This window comes from Lithobates pipiens, unplaced genomic scaffold (genome assembly GCF_037356315.1).
Source record: "Lithobates pipiens isolate NorthernLeopardFrog02 unplaced genomic scaffold, aLitPip1_a1.2 Scaffold_27, whole genome shotgun sequence".
Lineage (NCBI taxonomy): Eukaryota > Metazoa > Chordata > Amphibia > Anura > Ranidae > Lithobates > Lithobates pipiens.
In genome coordinates, this window is record NW_027507788.1 from 9,312,770 (window position 1) to 9,334,393 (window position 21,624).

Genomic DNA, 21,624 nt, shown 5'->3' on the forward strand with positions numbered 1-21,624 from the left:
TGTGTGTATGTGTATGCTGTGTGTATACTGTGTGGCTCCATAATCTCCTATTGCCCAGGGACCCCATAATCTCCTATTGCCCGGGGGCCCCATAATCTCCTATTGCCCGGGGGCCCCATAATCCCATGAGTTGTCAGTCCGCCCCTGGTGTTACCAAATTCAGCCAGCCAGCCAGGTGGGCAGGAGGGGCAGCTGCCCCCCCCCCCCCGGGCACAGTGAATCAAGAGTCAAAGAATGGATGCAGGGTGGTATACCCATTTTAAGGCGTGTATTAACAGTGGGGGAGGGGGGTGCAGCTCTGCATCCTTGCCCTGGGAACTGGACGATCCCGCCTCAGTACAGCAGCCAAATTGACACCCACCCATAAAGTGAGCTATCTGCATTGCATTGAGAAGCACAGAGACCCAGTGATGATGTTCTCAGCCTATAATAGGATAAGTAATGAAAACAGGTTGTATTAAAAAAAAAAAAATTCACTGAAAGTGGTGTTGCCACCAAAAAATAAAGTGTTTAAAATTCTTAAAAAAAAATAAAATAAAAAAAATAATTGGAAAAATTTTTTTTTACTCACCTCTAAATGCCTGTTGCTAGGGGGCTCCTCGTAGTCTGCCTTTTTCCTTGCCCGGGCTGGTGAAATCACTTCCCCTCGCGCCGCACAGTCATCTGCGACCTGTCACGTGTCCCAGGTGACTGTGCGACGTATCGCGGTGCCCTGCGCCGCTAGCGCATGCGCAGTGGGTTCCCCGGCTGTGCCCACAGTACGAATGACGGCGCCGTGAGCAGAGCGGGGAACGAGGGGGGGAGCTTCGTTCCCCCGCATCGCTGGACCCTGGGACAGGTAAGTGTCCGATTATCAGCAGCTGCAGTATTTGTATTAGACTTTAGATTTTTTTTTTTTTAGGGGGCACCCCACTTTAATTTGAGTTACTTCATGTGTACAGAAACAAAAAAAAAGGCAAATAACGTGGGGCTCAGGGCGGCAAGTGGGTGGTCCTCACATATTTAAGGAGGTGTGGTCTGGGCGGGACCCAGCCGTAAAGTTGACCGATGAGCGGTCCTCTCATATTTAAAGGCGGGGTCTCGGTGGGAACAGCCAGTAACGTGGGAGTGATTTGGATGTGCCCACCTGTGAAAGTGGGAGGATGAAATGCAGATTGTGGGCAGGGTTATCAGCTCCCCGGGGATTCAGGACAATAATGGCAGTATGTAGGGTAAGGTAGTGGGCAACGGACCTGCAGTACGGAGCATCACAACGCGCTTAGGCTAGGCTCACAGCTGTGTAAGTCAGGAATGGCTTCCCTGACGCACACAGAAACGCGTTGTGACCACGCGCATAGAAACGCGTTGTCCTTCCACTCGCACAGAAACGCGTAGCCCTTTAACCTACGCGTGGCGATGCCGGTAACTGCTAATGGCACTTACTTCTCTGCAAATGCAGGCATCAAAACCTCATGGTGCCGCAGCGTTTTCGGAAAAATTCAGGGACTTCTTTTCCAGGTTTTCTTGCACGTAGGGCAGCCCATTGAAATGAATATACTGCCCTACGCGCAAGACGCGGGAATGCACGCAAAAACGCGTAGAAACGTTGGTCACACCTGTAGGTGGATTTTTTTTATGTGTTAGTGCGCTAACCCCATCTCCCTTTTCTCCTTCCCACAGTCCATCTCAGCATGGAAGCCCCAGCTGGCCCTGTTTTGCGGGCGGGTGCCTCTTCACATGGACCTGACAACAGGGGAGTGGGTGTCAGACCCCCGCGGCGTGCCAAGCTGTCCAGGAAATAACGATGAGATTTTACAGCACTGCAAGCAGGTAAGAAGGAACCTCATCCTACATAGCAACCTACAAAACGCTAAGAATATCGCCAATGGAGTATTACTGCCAGGGATACAAAGTATTGGGACACCTGCCTTTACCCGCACATGAACTTTAATGGCATCCCAGTCTTAGTCAATATTGAGTTGGCTCCGCCCTTTGCAGCTATAGCAGCTTCAACTCTTCTGGGAAGGCCGTCCACAAGGTTTAGGAGTGTGTCTATGGGAATGTTTGACCATTCTTCCAGAAAAGCATTTGTGAGGTCAGGCTCTGATGTTGGATGAGAAGGCGTGGCTCGCAGTATCCACTCTAATTCATCCCAAAGGTGTTCTATCGAGTTGAGGTCAGGACTCTGTGCAGGTCAGTCAAGATCCTCCACCCCAAACTCGCTCATCCATGTCTTTATGGACCTTTCCTTGTGCACTGGTTCAAATCATTTGGTGGAGAGGGGGAGATTATGGTGTGGAGTTGTTTTTCAGGGGTTGGCCCCTTAGTTCCAATGTAGGGAACTCTTAAGGCATCAGCTTGCCAAGACATTTTGGACAATTTCATGCTCCCAACTTTGTGGGAACAGTTTGGGGACGGCCCCTTCCTGTTCCAACATGACTGTGCTCAAAGCAAAGTCCATAAAGACATGGATGTGCGAGTTTGGGGTGGAGGAACTTGCCTGGCCTGCACAGAGTCCCGACCTCAACCCGATAGAACACCTTTGGGATGATATAGAGCGGAGACTTTGTGGGAACAGTTTTCGGGACGGCCCCTTCCTATTCCAACATGACTGCGCACCAGAGCACAAAGCAAGGTCCATAAAGACACGGATGAGCGGGGTGGGGGTGGAGGAACTTGACTGGCCTGCAACTGTTCCTACAAAGTTGGGAGCATAAAATTGTCTAAAATGTCTTGACATGCTGATGCCTTAAGAGTTCCCTTCTCTTGCTTAAAGCGGGAGTCCACCGGGACTCCGCGTTTTTTTTTTTTTTTAAAGCCAGCAGCTACAAATACTGCAGCTGCTGACTTTTAAAATAGTGACACTTACCTGTCCAGCGCGCCCGCGATGTCAGCACCCGAAGCCGATCTCTAGGTCGTCTGTCGGGTCCTGCCGCCACCATCTTGGGTATGGGAATCAGGAAATGGAGCCTTTCGGCTTCATTTCCCGGTTCCCTACTGCGCATGCGCGAATCGCGCTGCGCAATAAGGACGCTCCCCGCTGCCTCTGGGATCTGTGTGTTTCCCAGCAGGCAGCGGGGCACTTGCGGGAAGGGGCGGGCACTTGCGGAAAGGGGCGTAAGTTACGCCCCTTTCCGCAGAGAGCTATCCCGGAAGTGGGTGCAGTTACCTGGATTATCCAGGTAACTGCACCCCCCTCCCCCCTGAAAGGTGCCGATTGTGGCACCGGAGGGAGGGAGGGTTCGGATGAGCGGAAGGTCCACTTTAGGATGGACCTCCGCTTTAACAGGGGGAAAAACAGCAAGATGTCAGTGAACAGAGCTCTATAATGTTTGTGGTCTCCAAACTGTGGCCCTTGGGGCACTATTTCATCCACTGATACCAAGAATGGGGCATAGTTCCTACCCCCCCCCCCCCACTGACACCAACGAAGAGGGCACAATTCCTCCTAAACACACCAACAATGGAGCCAAATGACATCAATGATGGGGCACAATTCCTCCCACTTACACCACTAATGGGGTGCAATTACTGTCACTGAAAGAAACAACGGGGCATTATTTTTTCCCACTGACATAGGGACCTTTTCTACTCCCACTGGCCATAGTTCAGCCCCCCTAAAGTCTGAAGGACAGTAAACTGTCCCTTTTATTTAGAAGGTTTGGAGACCCCTGGTTTACAATCACAGAGCTCTGTTCTGTGAATCACTGAGCTGATCAGCGGGTAACGTCTGCCAATCATTGGCTGAGCTTGTGCTCTAAATAATCGTAGCACAGCCGGGCCGGCAGACGCGAGTGCCCCCTGCCCGGGCACGTGGATCATGTACTAGGTACTGTAAGGGATCTTCCCGGGGTAGGGTGTGTTTGGACACAGTTCACAGCAGACTTGGAATTTGATAAAGCAGATCTTGGCGTTTATTCGTGGTACAAACAGTCCAGCAAACAAAATATACAGCAACACCGTGCTTTCTAAGTACAACAAAAATAAAAGTCCTAGCCCGGCTGGGCGCTTACTAACAGGTTCTGCTCACCTATCTGACACTTACAAACACAGCGTCTTTCGCCTGGATATCGCAGGGTGAGTTTTAGCTCCAGCAGTGGCTGTGCTTGCAGCTTCCTTCAACACACAGATTGTTCATTCCCTGGCTGAGAAGCAATCACCTGCAGACCCTACAGAGCCTTTAGCTTCCCAGGCTAATTAGGATCCAAGCTCACCTGATCCCAAACCCAGAACTGGATCGGGGGATGTGGAATGACAGGTCCCTCTACCAAACCTACCTGCCATTCCATATAAACCCAGGCCCGGCAAAATTAAATAACAACTCAGCAGCATATCGCTGCTGAGAAACTGATCCATCCTGGATTTACCATCTCACACTGTGTAGCAACCTAGGTGAGATGTACACCCCCTCGATCACTTCTCCAGTGACATGTCTACATATCCCCCCCCTCTTTTTCAGACCGGAGGGCTGAGCCTTTTGTCCCCACAGACAACTTACCCTTGACAATGCGTCAGCATTTGCCTGTAATTTCCCTGGCCTGTGTTCCACAGTGAAATTAAAGTTTTGTAGGGAGAGAAACCATCTAGTCACTCTTGCATTTCTCTCCTTGTTTAACTTCATCCATGTTAGGGGGGCATGGTCTGTCACCAACTTGAATTTCCTGCCTAGCAAGTAATACTTTAAAGATTCTAGGGCCCACTTCACTGCCAAACATTCTCGCTCCACAATGGCATAATTTTTCTCGGCCGGGGTTAGTTTTCTACTCAAGTACGTCACCGGATGCTCCTCACCATTCACTACTTGTGAGAGTACTGCACCTAAGCCTGTGTTAGAGGCATCTGTCTGGACCAGAAATTCTCGCCTGAAATCGGGGGTGACTAACACAGGTGGTTGGCACAAGGCAGACTTAAGGCTTTGGAAAGCCTCCTCGGCCTCTGGGGTCCACGTGACCATTGCTGTCTTTCCGCCCTTTGTCAAGTCAGTTAGCGGAGCAGCAACTGAGGCAAAGTTCGGCACAAATCTACGGTAATAACCCGTAATACCCAGGAAAGCTCTAACCTGTTTCTTTGTCAGGGGTCTAGGCCAACTCTGTATTGCCTCAATTTTATTTAGCTGTGGCCTAACCAATCCTCTTCCAACAATGTAGCCCAGATATTTGGCCTCTTCTAGGGCTAGAGCACACTTCTCGGCATTTATGGTCAACCCTGCATCACTTATGGCATCCAACACGGCCTGTACCTTACAGAGGTGACTTTCCCAATCAGGGCTAAAAATGACCACATCATCGAGGTAGGCGGCTGAGTAATCACGATGTGGTCGCAGAATCAAGTCCATCAACCTCTGGAAAGTTGCAGGCGCTCCATGTAACCCGAACGGCATCACTACATACTGGAATAGCCCATCAGGGGTGGAGAAAGCAGTTTTCTCTTTAGCCTCATCAGAAAGTGGAATCTGCCAATAGCCCTTTGTGAGATCGAGGGTGGTTATGTACCTGGCGTTACCCAACTTCTCAATCAACTCATCTACCCTGGGCATAGGATACGCATCGAACTTGGAGATCTCATTCAACTTTCTGAAATCGTTACAGAACCTCCAAGTTCCATTGGGCTTTGGGATTAGCACAATTGGGCTGGACCATTCACTCTGTGACACCTCAATTACCCCCAGAGCAAGCATACGTTTTACCTCGGCAGATACGGCTTCCCTACGTGCCTCCGGTATCCTATAGGGCTTAAGGTTTACTCTGCTTCTAGGCTCAGTTTCAATGTGATGATGGATGAGGTGGGTACGCCCTGGGAGGTCAGAGAACTTGTTTTTGTTTTTCTGTAAAAATTCCTGAGCCTCCTGTTTCTGTGACACTGATAGAGTATCACCTACCTTGACTGGAGGGATTGGTTGTGACAAATTATTAACAGTATTTGTCGCCACCAAGGATTCCCTGTCTTTCCAGGGCTTGATCAAGTTTATGTGATAAACTTGGAAAGGCTTCCTTCTACCTGGTTGGTGCACCTTGTAGTTCACCTCACTGACCTTTTCAACAATTTCATAAGGACCTTGCCACTTCGCCAAGAATTTACTCTCAACAGTGGGGACTAGTATAAGGACCCTATCGCCTGGGTTGAATGTCCTGATTCTTGCGGACCGGTTGTAAATTCTACTTTGGGCCTCTTGAGCTCTCTGGAGGTGTTCCCTTACCAGGGGCATTACAGTGGCTATACGGTCCTGCATTTGTGCTACATGCTCAATAACACTCTTGTATGGGGTGGACTCATTCTCCCATGTCTCTTTTGCAATGTCCAGTAGACCCCTAGGGTGACGACCATAGACCAACTCGAATGGTGAGAACCCTGTGGACGCTTGGGGCACCTCCCTAATAGCAAACATGAGGTAGGGTAATAAATGATCCCAGTCACGACCATCTTTTGCCACCACTTTCTTCAACATATGTTTCAAAGTTTTATTAAATCTCTCCACCAATCCGTCCGTCTGGGGGTGGTACACAGAGGTACGGATGTGTGAGATTTTAAATAGTCTGCATAATTCCTTCATTACTTTCAACATAAATGGCGTACCTTGGTCAGTTAGGATTTCTTTGGGGATCCCAGTCCTAGAGAACATATAAAACAACTCACGTGCAATTGTTTTAGATGCAGTGTTTCTTAAGGGTACAGCCTCAGGATAGCGGGTCGCATAATCCAGGACTACCAAAATATACTGGTGTCCTCTAGCTGACTTTACAATGGGACCCACTAAATCCATGGCAATACGCTCAAAAGGCACCTCTATAATAGGGAGCGAAACCAAAGGACTGCGAAAATGTGACACTGGGGCACTAACCTGACATGTGGGGCACGACTCACAGTATTTTTTAATGTCATCATATATGGCCGGCCAAAAAAACCTCTGGAGAACCCTCTCTCGCGTTTTGTCCAGACTGTAGCTCCAGTTGCGTACCCTCCGGGCACGGACTGCAGTAGTAACTCCTAGTCGGGCAAGCATCTCCTCTTTTAGCCGAGTATAGTCCTTAACCTCTTGCTCACTGAGGTCATAGTAGGCTTTTTGAGGTTCACCTGTTAAATAGGGCGCAATTACCTCTGCCCACTCAGCGGCTGGTAACTTCTCTCGCTCAGCCACGCGCTCAAATACTGTTAGATAGGCCTCAACATCGTCCTCAGCAGTCATCTTTTGCAGCGCTTTCTGCACAGTCCTTCTCCCAAAAAAAATCTCTGGAGCGGCTCCCATCACCACAGGCGCCTCTCGATTTGCTATCAGGTGCTCGATAAGTTGTTGTTGTGCAGCCATGGACTGTTCATGTCGTCTATTGGCCTCTATCTGAGCCTGCTGTTGTGCAGCCATGGACTGTTCATGTCGTTGCTGTTGTTGCAAACTCACTTGCATAAACTGCTTCAGCATCTCCTCCATGTTGCTGGACTGTTCCTGGAGTGTCATTGCAGCTTTCACCCAAGACATAAGCAGCTGTAGCCAAGTCTGTCCACACCGTTGCCCCTAGCAACCGACTTTGCCCGCATTCGAACACCAATTGTAAGGGATCTTCCCGGGGTAGGGTGTGTTTGGACACAGTTCACAGCAGACTTGGAATTTATAAAGCAGATCTTGGCGTTTATTCGTGGTACAAACAGTCCAGCAAACAAAATATACAGCAACACCATGCTTTCTAAGTACAACAAAAATAAAAGTCCTAGCCCGGCTGGGCGCTTACTAACAGGTTCTGCTCACCTATCTGACACTTACAAACACAGCGTCTTTCGCCTGGATATCGCAGGGTGAGTTTTAGCTCCAGCAGTGGCTGTGCTTGCAGCTTCCTTCAACACACAGATTGTTCATTCCCTGGCTGAGAAGCAATCACCTGCAGACCCTACAGAGCCTTTAGCTTCCCAGGCTAATTAGGATCCAAGCTCACCTGATCCCAAACCCAGAACTGGATCGGGGGATGTGGAATGACAGGTCCCTCTACCAAACCTACCTGCCATTCCATATAAACCCAGGCCTGGCAAAATTAAATAACAACTCAGCAGCATATCGCTGCTGAGAAACTGATCCATCCTGGATTTACCATCTCACACTGTGTAGCAACCTAGGTGAGATGTACACCCCCTCGATCACTTCTCCAGTGACATGTCTACAGTACGTGATCCAGCACAGGAACACCACTTTGCCGCCATACTGGTACATTAGGCGGTCGGCAAGTGGTTAACCAACCTCCAGACCCCCAAAACTATCTGTGTCCCACAACAAGGCACTCCAAGGCAGTGCCGAGACAAGGTCGTCCAGCACCCAGGGCAAAGATGCCAAACTGCGCCCCCCTTTCCCTTAGGGTTAGGGTCAGGGTGCCCCCTACCCCTGCAATAAACCATTGCGCCAGGGGCAGCCGCCCTTCCTGCCCACCCCTTGTCCCGGTCCTGCTCCAAGGATCCAGGAAACAAAAATTTCTTCCAATAACGTCTTATATATTACAAGAGACATTCATTCCTGCTATCTTGGAGCACCTTTTCATCTTGACCGACCTCCAGACAGCCAAATACACTCTGATGTAAGGGGGCTGCTGATGGGACACTCTGATGTAAGGGGGCTGGTGATGAGACACTGTGATGTAAAGGGGCTGGTAATGGGACACTGTGATGTAAGGGGGCTGGTAATGGGACACTCTGATGTAAGGGGGCTGGTAATGGGACACTCTGATGTAAGGGGGCTGATGATGGGACACTCTGATGTAAGGGGGCTGGTGATGGGACACCCTGATGTAAGGGGGTGCTGTTGGGACACTCTGATGTAAGGGGGTGCTGATGGGACACTCTGTTGTAGGGGGGCTGGTAATGGGACACTCTGATGTAAGGGGGCTGCTGATGGGACACTCTGATGTAAGGGGGCTGGTGATGGGACACTGTGATGTAAAGGGGCTGGTAATGGGACACTGTGATGAAAGGGGGCTGGTAATGGGACACTGTGATGAAAGGGGGCTGGTAATGGGACACTCTGATGTAAGGGGGCTGGTGATGGGACACTCTGATGTAAGGGGTCTGGTGATGGGACACTGATGTAAGGGGGCTGGTGATGGGACACTGTGATGTAAAGGGGCTGGTAATGGGACACTGTGATGTAAAGGGGCTGGTAATGGGACACTGTGATGTAAGGGGGCTGGTAATGGGACACTCTGATGTAAGGGGGCTGGTAATGGGACACTGTGATGTAAGGGGGCTGGTAATGGGACACTCTGATGTAAGGTGGTGCTGATGGGACACTCTGATGTAAGGGGGCTGGTGATGGGACACTCTGTTGTAAGGGGGCTGGTGATGGGACACTCTGATGTAAGGGGGCTGGTGATGGGACACTCTGTTGTAAGGAGCCGGTAATGGGACACTGTGATGTAAGGGGGCTGGTAATGGGACACTCTGATGTAAGGGGGCTGGTTATGGGACACTCTGATGTAAGGGGGCTGGTAATGGGACACTCTGATGTAAGGGGGCCGGTAATGGGACACTCTGATGTAAGGTGGTGCTGATGGGACACTCTGATGTAAGGTGGTGCTGATGGGACACTCTGATGTAAGGGGGCTGGTGATGGGACACTCTGATGTAAGGGGTGGTGATGGGACACTCTGATGTAAGGGGGCTGGTGATGGGACACTCTGATGTAAGGGGGCTGGTGATGGGACACTCTGATGTAAGGGGGCTGGTGATGGGACACTCTGATGTAAGGGGTGCTGATGGGACACTCTGATGTAAGGGGGCTGGTGATGGGACACTCTGATGTAAGGGGGCTGGTGATGGGACACTCTGTTGTAAGGGGGCTGGTGATGGGACACTCTGTTGTAAGGGGGTGCTGATGGGACACTCTGATGTAAGGGGGTGCTGATGGGACACTCAAAATGTAAGTGGGCTGGTCTGGATGAAGTCCAGGGCCAAATTCCTGTCCCAGTCCAGCCCTGCAAATACCTTATTGTAGAACAAGGAAATTAACTGTCTGTGTTCCACAGCAAGGCAGTCCAAGGATTCAGGGGACAACAATTTGTTCCAATAACATCTTAACGTATTTCAAGAGACATTCATTTCTGCTGTTTTGGAACACCTTATCAACTTGACCGACGTCCAGTCCAGACCCTCGAATTCCCTTTGTAGAACAAGGAATCTGCCACGTTGTTCCACAACAAGACACTCCAAGGATCCTGGAGGAAGCATTATATTATATTTCTGCAAAGTCATTCTAGCTTGGCAAACCTGTTCTGATATAAAGAGCCTAACATTGCCCTATAAGCACTATTTTTTTTTTTTTTTTTATCAGGGGTAACATTTGTCAGTGATGATACGGGCATTTTATTAAAGGGGAAAGAAGTGAGGGGGGGTTCTGTTGCCTATAAAGAGGGGCAGCTCACTCATAGAACAGCCAATGGTCTGCAAGCTTCTATACATTGTGAATGTATAGACCAGTGATGGCCAACCTTGGCACCACAGATGTTTTGGAACTACATTTCCCATGATGCTCAACTACACTGCAGAGTGCATGATCATCATGGGAAATGTAGTTCCAAAACATCTGGGGTGCCAAGGTGCCAAGGGTTTAGAATGAGATTTCCAACAAGCTCAAAGAGGTGTGATGGTCGGTTGTCTTCAGCCTTTCGCCATATAGTGTACAATGTTCCTTAAATAAGGATCCTTACCTTGATGTGTTGGCCTTGTTAATTGAGCCTGTAGACAGGAAATATCAGGGAGAAGCAGTTAGGATTGGGGCCCTCGGACTGCTATGGGCCCTAAAGCTTTTGCTCCATCTTCACCCTCATAGTGAGCCCCGTTACTCTGTTCTTTCTTCCTTCAGATGTATCCAGAGATGCAGATCACAGGGGTGACAGAGGCAGCTCAGCCGATGACAGTGACAAACTGGTGCCAGAAGCAGAAACCGGAGTGCAAGCGCCGCCTACATATCGTGGTCCCGTACCTCTGCCTGGGTGAGCTACAATGACATTGCCCTGTCCATCTATTGTTCATGTTATTTTTTTGGGCTTACTTATGTTAAAGCATGGGTGGTGTCTGGTGAGCTAAGTCAGTGTAGTGATGGTGGTAACTCCTTATAATGGGCACGGCAGGTGTATATACCCAGGAACTCAGCATAAGGGATGGAGGGAAACCCTCATAATGGGCACGGCAGGTGTATATACCCAAGAACTCAGCATAAGGGATGGTGGGAACCCCTCATAATGGGCACAGCAGGTGTTCAGACCCAAGAACTCAGCACAGGGATGGTCGGAACCCCAAAGGTGTACAGAACCAAGAAGTGGCCCGGGGATGGGGGGAACCCCTCTTAATGGACACAGCAGGTGTACAGACCCGAGAACTCATCAGAGAGATGGGGGGGGGGACTCTGATAATGGGCACAGCAGGTGTACAGACCTATGAACTCTGCACAGGGATGGTGGGAAACCCTCATAATGGGCACAGCAGGTATACAGACCCAGGAACTCAGCACAGGGATGGTGGGAACCCCTCATAATGGGCACAGCAGGTGTACAGACCCAGGAACTCAGCACAGGGATGGTGGGAACCCCTCATAATGGGCACAGCGGGTGTACAGACCTGGGAACTCAGCACAGGGATAGCAGGAACCCCACATAATGGGTAAAGCAAGTGTACAGACCCCAGAACTCAGCACTGGGATGGTGGGATGCCCTCACAATGGGCATAATGGGCACAGCAGGGGGAACCCCTCATAATGGACACAGCAGTTGTACAGACCTGATAAATCAGCACAATGGTGGTGGAAATGCCTCATAATGGGCACAGCAGGTGTACAGACCCAGGAACTCAGCACAGGGATGGTGGAAACCCCTCATAATGGGCACAGCGGGTGTACAGGCCCAGGAACTCAGCACAGGGATAGCGGGAACCCCTCATAATGGGTACAGTAGGTGTACAGAACCGAGAAGTAAACAGAACTCGCCAATAGAGTTCCCAAGACTAAAGCCGTTAATTATGTTGGTTGTTCATCGAATCCCAAATTCTCAGTTTCCCCCGTCTATTTTGCAGTGAATGAATTTGTCAGCGACGCTCTTCTGGTACCCGATAAATGCCGCTTCCTTCACCGCGAACAGATGGACACCTGTGAGAGTTACCAGCACTGGCATGAAACGGCCCGCACGGTGAGCAATGGAAGCCGCACATCTCCATTAAACGACGGCTTCATCCAAAACTGAATTAACAGATTATTATTTTTTTTCCCCCCCTGTAAGGCCTGTGCCGCAGAGGACCTTGACCTCCACAGCTATGGCATGCTGCTTCCCTGCCGCCCAGAGAGGTTCCGCGGGGTGGAGTATGTGTGCTGCCCAAACCGCAATCCCCAGCCCATGGAACCCACAAGAAGCCACCCTGTCACCGAGCTGGAGCCGCAGGACACGGAAAAGGGGTAAGAGGAACAATGGGCGGAGCCAGGAACACAGTCACAACTTTTTTTTAGTGCTAGATCTCCAATCCAAGAGCCTGCCTGATCAGCAGTCCCTAATGACCTCACATACTATGTGCCTGTGCCCAACCTCTTCCATCCCTACAGCATCCTCCGAGCAACCTTGATATGCTGGAGTAATGGCACTCCCAGACAGTGCCAGGACAAGGTCATCCAGCGTCCAGGGCGAAGATGGCAAATTGCACCCCCCCCCGCCAGGTGGAGTCCCCAGTTCAGTCCCCCTTTTCATCAGGTGTCCCCAATAGAGTCCCGCTTTACATCAATTCTCCCTGTTAGTGCCCCCCTTTATATCAGGTGTCCCCAGTAGAGTATGGTTGCCACCTCATCCCTTTGGTGGCAACTCTACAGTAGAGTCCCCATTACATCAGAAGTCCCCAATATAGTCCCCCTTTACATCAGGTGCCCCCATGCTCCTGAGTTGTTGCCCCCCCCCTTTCCCCCTTGCACTGGGAGATCGGTACTCACAATGTCTCCTTCCTCCCATCATGTGACAAGCCACATGACAGGGGAGAGAGGAAAAAGGACACAAACCACTCCCCTTCCTCAGCAGTGCAGAGCTGAGACTGAGAACAGTTCTTGGGCTCAGCGCCAGCTCTTTTCTGCCCCATGCAGGCTGGAGGGAGGAGAAAGCCAAATACTCCCTCCAGCAGCAGCTATCGGCCGCTGCTCCTTCTGACAGAAGGGACACTGCAGTCACTTCTCTCAATAGGGAACAGGACGAGCAGCCAACTGTGCCCCCCCCCCCGTCAACACAGTGCCTGGGGCAGATGCCCAATTGCCCCCCCCCAGTCCCCAGCCCAGCCCTGCCCTGCAGATGCAAAAATTCTAAATTGCTTCTGCTCTCTTTTTACCTTAATCTGATCTTTATTAACATTTCCTTTCAGAACTTACAGCCATTTCGAGTAGGGCTCTCTTACTGTTTCTATTCAGGACTGTAGCCTCTTGCCAGCCATTCTGCATTACGCAATCTTCATCAAGTTTCTTTGCATATTATAAAATGGGTGGCCTCACAAGATAGTTAGGAGTTTTAAAAGTTTCAATGTGCACCCTTATTCCCAATTGTATATAAACTAAGTATATCGAGATCTCTGGTCTCCAATCAGAGATATCAGGAAGGTATGAGCGAGGGGACTATTACGGTGCACGTGGATTTATTGCATCAAAATGAGAAAAAAAAACAAATATGACATAAAAATAATACAATTTATTAGAATAAAAAACATTACAAATTCAAGTTGTATCACAATTTCATAGGGGAAGGTGAGGTATTTCGACTAGTTTCGCTTCTCAGCTTCTTCAGGAATTACTTACATCTAAAAATACACCAATTACTCATAGATATAAAAATACAAAGATCATCATAAATCACAAAATAACAATTAATTTAACTAAACAATAATGGAGACAGTAAAAGCAGAGTATTACCTACACGCCCTTGCCCCTGGACAGGCCAGAACCAAATTGGGGGAAAAAAAGGCCTTGCCCGGCGACTGGGAGGGGGATTGAACCCCAACAGCCGACCGATATCTAAACAAAGATATTTATTTAATGATAAGTGAGGGAAAAGAAAGGGGTGGGGGGGGAGGGTTCTGGCCTGTCCAGGGGCAAGGGCGTGTAGGTAAGACTCTGCTTTTACTGTCTCCATTATTGTTTAGTTAAATTAATTGTTATTTTGTGATTTATGATGATCTTTGTATTTTTATATCTATGAATAATTGATGTATTTTTAGATGTAGGTAATTCCTGAAGAAGCTGAGAAGCGAAACTAGTCGAAATACCTCACCTTCCCCTATGAAATTGTGATACAACTTGAATTTGTAATGTTTTTTTATTCTAATAAATTGTATTATTTTTATGTAATATTTGTTTGTTTTTTCTCATTTTGATGCAATAGATCCACGTGCACCGTAATAGTCCCCTCGCTCATACCTTCCTGATATCTCTGATTGGAGACCAGAGATCTCGATATACTAAGTTTCTTTGCATGCCACTTTTCTGATCAATGCTTTTTTTTTTTTACAGGGACGAGGTGGAGATTGAAGAAGATAATGTTGATATCATCGATGAAGGAGGAGAGGACACAGCGGGGGCCTCTCCAGACCAGCACCCAGCAGTGTGGGACGACTACTTTGTGGGGAATGGATATGAGGACGAAACAACCAGCAGTGCGCCTACCCTCCCACCAGAGGTTAAAGGTCAGACAACAGTCCACAGCTGTCTTTATGATGGGTTCAGCACCCTTAAATCTACCATTGAATTTGCCTACCCTCCAGTCTCCGTGGTGCACCCCGGTAACCTCCCCGATCTGCTTGCTTTCGCAGTCTCTCGACCTACTGATGGGGTTGATATCTACTTTGAGTCGCCCCGCGATGGCTCTGAACACGCCAATTTCCTGCGAGCGAAAATGGAGCTAGAAGAGAGGCGGATGAAACAGATCAATGAGGTAAGATGAACCTTTTTTTTTTTCAACAGTTTGTTTTTTCTAATGTAAATAGTAACAGAAGCCATTGTTCTGTGTCTTCTTCTGGCCTCCATCACGGGTAGCCAAGAGGACTTTTCGACTCTTTCTAGAGCTGTACCTCCTGTATTTTGAGGTGTGGCGATGAGGAAATCAACAACCTCTGCTCATGGGGAAGGTTTTCCATTTTATTTTATTTCTTATTTTTTTTAGAAGTAAATGTAAAGATTAGAAAGTAAAGAGATGAATGCATGCGGAGATCTCCAGACACGGCTGGTGTTCCAAGGATCTGACCTCTTGGTCAAACGGGAAGCTTTTCAGCTCCAATCTTGGACAGTTGCCATGTAGGACCATCCCGTACATTAACATTTTACATATTAAATCATTCACTTAAGATTTTGCCTGAGAAGCACATCATTAATTACAAGAGACCGTCATTTCTGGAATCTTGGAACATCTTTTCAGCTTGACCGGCTATTCTCAGCCAGGGTTCTGTGGAACCCTGGGGATTTTTTAGAGCAGAACATTCTAAACAAAGGGCCAGCTTACTGTCCTTCAGACTTTGAGGGGCGGGGGGGGGGGGGGCAGGTGTTGGTGTTAGTGGGAGGAATAGTACCCTATTATTGTTGCCAATGGGAAGGATAGTGCCCCGTTATTGGTGTCAGTAGCAAGAATAGTACCCTATTATTGCTGTCAGTGGAAAAAATAGTACCCCATCATTGGTGTCAGTAGGAAGAATAGTACCCCATCATTGGTGTCAGTAGGAAGAATAGAACCCCATCATTGGTGTCAGTAGGAAGAATAGAACCCCATCATTGGTGTCAGTAGGAAGAATAGAACCCCATCATTGGTGTCAGTAGGAAGAATAGAACCCCATCATTGGTGTCAATGGAAGGAATAGTACCCTATCATTGGTGTCAGTAGGAAGAGTAGTGTTCCATCATTAGTGTCAATAGGAGGAATAGACCCAATCATTGGTGTCAGTAGGAAGAATAGTGTTCCATCATTAGTGTCAGTAGGAAGAATAGTACCCCATCATTGGTGTCAGTAGGAAGAATAGAACCCCATCATTGGTGTCAGTAGGAAGAATAGAGCCCCATCATTGGTGTCAGTAGGAAGAATAGAACCCCATCATTGGTGTCAATGGAAGGAATAGTACCCTATCATTGGTGTCAGTAGGAAGAGTAGTGTTCCATCATTAGTGTCAGTACCTCCTACCCAATAGACCCAATCATTTGTACTGGGAGGAGTAGTACCCCATTAATGGTGTAAGTGGAAGGAATAGTACTCCATCATTGGTGTCAGGAGGAAGAATGGTACCAAATAATTGGTGTCAGTGGAAGGAATAGTACCCCTATCATTGGTGTCAGTAGGAAGAATAGTGTTCCATCATTGGTGTCAGTAGGAAGAATAGTACCCTATTATTGCTGTCAGTGGAAAAAATAGTACCCCATCATTGGTGTCAGTAGGAAGAATAGTACCCTATCAATGGTGTCATTGCAAGGAATATTACCCCATCATTGGTGTCAGTAGGAAGAATAGAACCCCATCATTGGTGTAAGTGTGAGGAATAGTGCCCCATTATTGGTGTCAGTAGGAAGAATAGTGCCCCATTATTGGTGTCAGTGGAAGGAATTGTACCTCATTATTGTTTCAGTAGGAAGAATATTGACCCATTATTGGTGTCAGTAGGAAGAATAGTACCCTATTATTGGTGTCAGTAGAAGGAATAGCATCCCACCATTGGTGTCAGTAGCAAGAATAGAACCCTATCATTGGTGTCAATGGAAGAAATAGTACCTTATCATTGATGTCAGTAGGAAGAATAGTGTTCCATCATTAGTGTCAGTAGGAGGAATAGTACCCCATTAATGGTGTAAGTGGAAGGAATATTACTCCATCATTGGTGTCAGTAGAAGGAATAGTACCCCATCATTAGTGTCAGTAGTAAGAATAGTGTTCCATCATTGGTGTCAGTGGGAGGAATAGTGTCTTATCATTGGTGTCAGTGGAAGGAATAGTACCCCATCATTGGTGTCAGTGGAAGGAATAGTGTCCTATCATTGGTGTCAGTGGAAGGAATAGTACCCCATTATTGGTGTCAGTGGAAGGAATATTACCCCATCATTGGTGTCAGTGGAAGGAATAGTACCCCATTATTGGTGTCAGTGGAAGGAATAGTACCCCATTATTGGTGTCAGTGGGAGGAATAGTGTCCTATCATTGGTGTCAGTGGAAGGAATAGTACCCCATTATTGGTGTCAGTAAAAAGAATAGTGCCCCATGATCGATGTCAGTAGGAAGAATAGTGCCATTCGACTGCTTGCAAAAATTTCAAGCTAGGCCTTTACGTATACACCGAGTTTTGAGTTTCAAAATATATCCAGCACATCTATTGCAAAAATATTTTATCATACTTAATCTATGTTTAGAATATATTCCATACACTTTCCCCGTGGGCTTAGAACATACTCCAGAAGCAGAGCCAGATGGGAGCCTCTGCAGGGAGGATGAGCTCATCAGCCAGAAGGTTTCTATACGATAACACTCAGGAACGTGCTGAAGTCATCAATCTTATTATATCTCCGGGGTTCGGCGTTAGCTGGTTGCATTGTAAATGAGAATGAAATAAAGGTTTGTTTCATTTTTGCTTCAAAGCTGGCCATACATGTGGGCAAATTTCAGCCAATTTCAACAACGTTTGAGCCACCAATCACCTTGAAACGAAGCAATCTACCACCAGGGAGCATGGCAACCACCCAACTTTGCTCAATTGTGAAGTCAAAACTGGCCCGGCTTCAATACAGTTAATTGAAAGGTGGAATTGAGTTGGGTTCGAACTGGGGAAAAACTATGGCAAGTTCGTCAAAAGTCATCCGGTTTTTCCACCGCCTTAGATCTGGGCATTTTCAGTTCCAACCCCCTTCCAGTTGATTGAAACCATCCATAGGCGTGGGCAGGGGTTATGCCAGGTGTGCCTGGGCACACCCTAATCACTCTGTGCAGTGCCAATTCCCTTTACTGTCTGGGCTCCCCTTCGTGTTGTGCCCCCTCATCACCACAGATAAAGGCAAGCAAAGGGCCACATCCCGCCCCCCCCCCCCCCCCAGGCCGCAATTTGGAGGACCACTGACCTAAATCTTTGCTTTCTCCACTTGTAGGTGATGAAGGAATGGGCAGAGGCTGATAACCAGGCCAAAAACCTACCCAAGTCTGACCGGCAGGCGCTGAACGAGGTACGTATTTAGTGACTCATCGTAAGAAATGTGTATTTTTCTGACTCAGGGGAATGTGAAATGGAAAAATAATTTTCTGGCATTCATTTGTGCTCGGGGAGTGTGGGCGAGAGCCTCGTGAGGGGTCTGTGAGATTTGAAAGACATCAAAGCTTAAGACTAATTTATGATTCCGGGGAAAAAAAATGAAATGAAACATAGGGAGACGATAAGACTTGGTGGCTGCTGCGAATGGAGGAGTTTTTCTTTTGCGCGTGGGACTGAAAGCTATGAAGAAGTCGAGAATTAAAGCTGCGTGTCATTGGTTGCGCCCCTCGAATTTTCCACGGATGCCTGTTATGATGGATGGAGGTTTTTTGAAAGACTATTATAAGGGTATTTATAGGCCGTGTAATTTTACTCATTTAAATTCAAGCCAACCATTCCCCTGGAGTGCCCAACATTGCCTTGGCCAGTCTGTGTCTTTTCCTGAGATGTATTCCCACAATGCTGCACCTGGTTTTGATGGGTGATGTCGCCCCACCAAAGCTGCGCGGGTACTGCCTGACAGGAGATGGATATGCCTGACGGTGCCGGAAAACCTACCCTGTCAATGGTGGCATACCTTCCACCATGTCCATGGTATGCCACTAGAATCATGTCCATAGTCTCTGACCATCTCTGGTATCATGCCCATAGTCTCTGACCATCTCTAGTATCATGCCTATAGTCTCTGATCATCTCTGGTATCATGCCCATAGTCTCTGATCATCTCTGGTATCATGCCCATAGTCTCTGACCATCTCTAGTATCATGCCTATAGTCTCTGACCATCTCTGGTATCATGCCCATAGTCTCTGGCCATCTCTAGTATCATGCCCATAGTCTCTGTTCATCTCTGGTATAATGCCCATAGTCTCTGACCATCTCTGGTATCATGTCCACAGTCTCTGACCATCTCTAGTATCATGCCCATAGTCTCTGACCATCTCTAGTATCATGCCCACAGTCTCTGAGCATCTCTAGTATCATGCCCATACTCTCTGACCATCTCTAGTATCATGCCCATAGTCTCTGCTCATCTCTGGTATCATGCCCATAGTCTCTGATCATCTCTAGTATCATGCCCATAGTCTCTGTTCATCTCTGGTATCATGCCCATAGTCTCTGACCATCTCTGGTATCATGCCTAGAGTCTATGATCATCTCTAGTATCATGCCCAAAGTCTCTGATCATCTCTAGTATCATGCCCATAGTGTCTGACCATCTCTAGTATCATGCTCATAGTCCCTGATCATCTCTAGTATCATGCCCATATTCTCTGATCATCTCTAGTATCATGCCCATAGTCTCTGACCATCTCTTGTAATATTGCCACAGTCACTGACCATCTCTTGTATTATAGCCACAGTCTCTGACTATTTCTAGTATCATGTCCATAGTCTCTGATCATCGTTAGTATAATGCCCACAGTCTCTGACCATCTCTAGTATCATGTCCATAGCTTCTGACCATCTGCCGTATCACTCCCATCATTTTTGATTATATCCTGTTGTGGGTGTCTGGCATTGAATCTTATGTGCGGTTGATGTCGGTTGATGTGGAGGGGCCACACTTGAGGCCCCCAAGGTCCAACAAAAGTTGACCACCTCTGGTAAAAAAATGTCTTTGCATATTGTAGTATAACAACACCAGAACTGTCATTCTGATTGGGTTCACATACTTTTTGCTCATATAATGTATAAGTAAAAGTATAATGCAGAAAAATACAAAAAAGACGAAAAATGTTTTTATTTTTGAACATCAAGAATTCCTGCATCACGAGCTCCAATCCCCCGGAGTCCGCCCGACCATTAAGCAAAAAAAAAAAAGAGAATTCTGCATGAGGAGCAGATGGGCAAGTCATTAATTTTCGAAATCCCTAAAGTAATAGCTTTTAGGTCCTTTTAGGCCTCTCTCAGAGGGTCGTATTACCGGTGACTACAACAGATAACATTTCAGGGAGAGGGAGCGAGAGGAGATATTGTGAAATCGAAGCCGGCTGATAATTCCTTGTCATAAAAACAAAATGTGGAACCTGACAGCTTGACAGATAGAGAGCTTGTGTAACAAAGTATACGGTTACGCGGCAAAAAAAGTCAACGTCATACTGCGCCATATGACCGCCAGCTGCGGCTAACAAGGTAACATCCTCCGGGGTCCACTTACCCGGCGGAAAAAAACAGTGGAAACGCAAAGTATTAAGTGGTGCGGCTAATAATAGGTTCCTCCAGATGGAGAGGTACGTTAGGGCTTGTTCACCTCAGGTGCGGCACGGGAACGCGTGCAAGATTGCGCGTTCTCCCGCGCCGCAACAAAAACGCACTGCCTATTCCAGACTTATGTGGGTGCCATTGATTCTTGGGTCACACCATTGAGGTGCGACTGACCGTGGGCACGCTTTCTAGCACGTTTTCCCACACACCGCGTGTACGGTAGCCCATTAGTTTTTAATGGGTTGCCCTAGGTGCGTAAAGCGCAGAAAATAAGTACTTGACTCTTTTCCAAAAACCGCACCCTGCAGTTTGGCAAAAAAAAAAAGTTTACTGAAGCATGGGAAGGGCCAGAGGGGCAGCTGCCCTGGGCACTGTGGTATCATACGAGGTGGGGTGGGGCACTACAAGGAGATTGGGGAGGGAGGAGATTTGTGTTGGGAGAGGGAATTTGTGGGGCAGCAGGAGATAAGAATTATTCTAGGCAGGGAAATTTGACGGGAGGGTGCTAGGATAGCACCCCCCTAATCCATGCACCCGGCCCCTAATCTACATGTAGGGCACTGGACACATGGATTACAATGGTTTTTTATTTTTTTATTTTTTTTAGAAGCGCATGATTAGAGCCTCTAATTGGCTTCAAAAAAGGGTAGGCTCAGGGCGCAGAGCACAGCGCCCCCGAGCACACCCAGCTATGTGGCATTAATGAATTAATATTCCCCATTGTCTTCCTGATTCTCCTCCTAGGCCAATCGGGAAGTTGGTCCTGAGACCCGTCACCCGTTTGGCCGAGAGGAGACGCAATCCTATTGGCCGCCGAGGAGGAGGAGAGAGGGGACACAAAGGAAACCTCTGTGAAGCCCAGGAGGAAGAGGGAGGAGGAGGGAGGCGACACAATGGAAACCGCCATGAAGCTGAGGAGGAGAAGGGAGGGGACACAAGGGAAACCGCTGTGAAGCCAAGGAACAGAAGGAGGAGGAGGGAGGGGACACAAGGACAGCCGCCGTGAAGCCGAGGAGGAGGGAGGAGACACAAGGGCAGCCGCCGTGAAGCCAAGGAGGAGGAGGAGGGAGGGGACACAAGGGCAGCCACCGTGAAGCCGAGGAGGAGGAGGAGGGAAGGGACACAAGGGCAGCTGCTGTGAAGCCAAGGAGGAGGAGGGAGGGGACACAAGGGCAGCCGCTGTGAAGCCAAGGAGGAGGAGGGAGGGGACACAATGGCAGCCGCTGTGAAGCCAAGGAGGAGGAGGGA

The 21,624-nt window shown here is 48.3% G+C and overlaps 1 protein-coding gene across 2 annotated transcripts in view; it reads left to right on the top strand.

Moving 5' to 3' along the window:
* APLP1 (amyloid beta precursor like protein 1) overlaps positions 1-21,624 on the top strand; it is an 80,418-nt gene that overhangs the window by 43,221 nt on the left and 15,573 nt on the right. For both annotated transcript variants that reach the window (XM_077456382.1, XM_077456383.1), the window contains exons 2-8: positions 1,660-1,809; positions 10,811-10,940; positions 12,016-12,128; positions 12,219-12,391; positions 14,471-14,643; positions 14,770-14,891; positions 18,068-18,142. In XM_077456382.1, the coding sequence (XP_077312508.1) occupies positions 1,660-1,809; positions 10,811-10,940; positions 12,016-12,128; positions 12,219-12,391; positions 14,471-14,643; positions 14,770-14,891; positions 18,068-18,142 (936 nt within the window). The remainder of the gene's footprint in view (positions 1-1,659; positions 1,810-10,810; positions 10,941-12,015; positions 12,129-12,218; positions 12,392-14,470; positions 14,644-14,769; positions 14,892-18,067; positions 18,143-21,624) is intronic.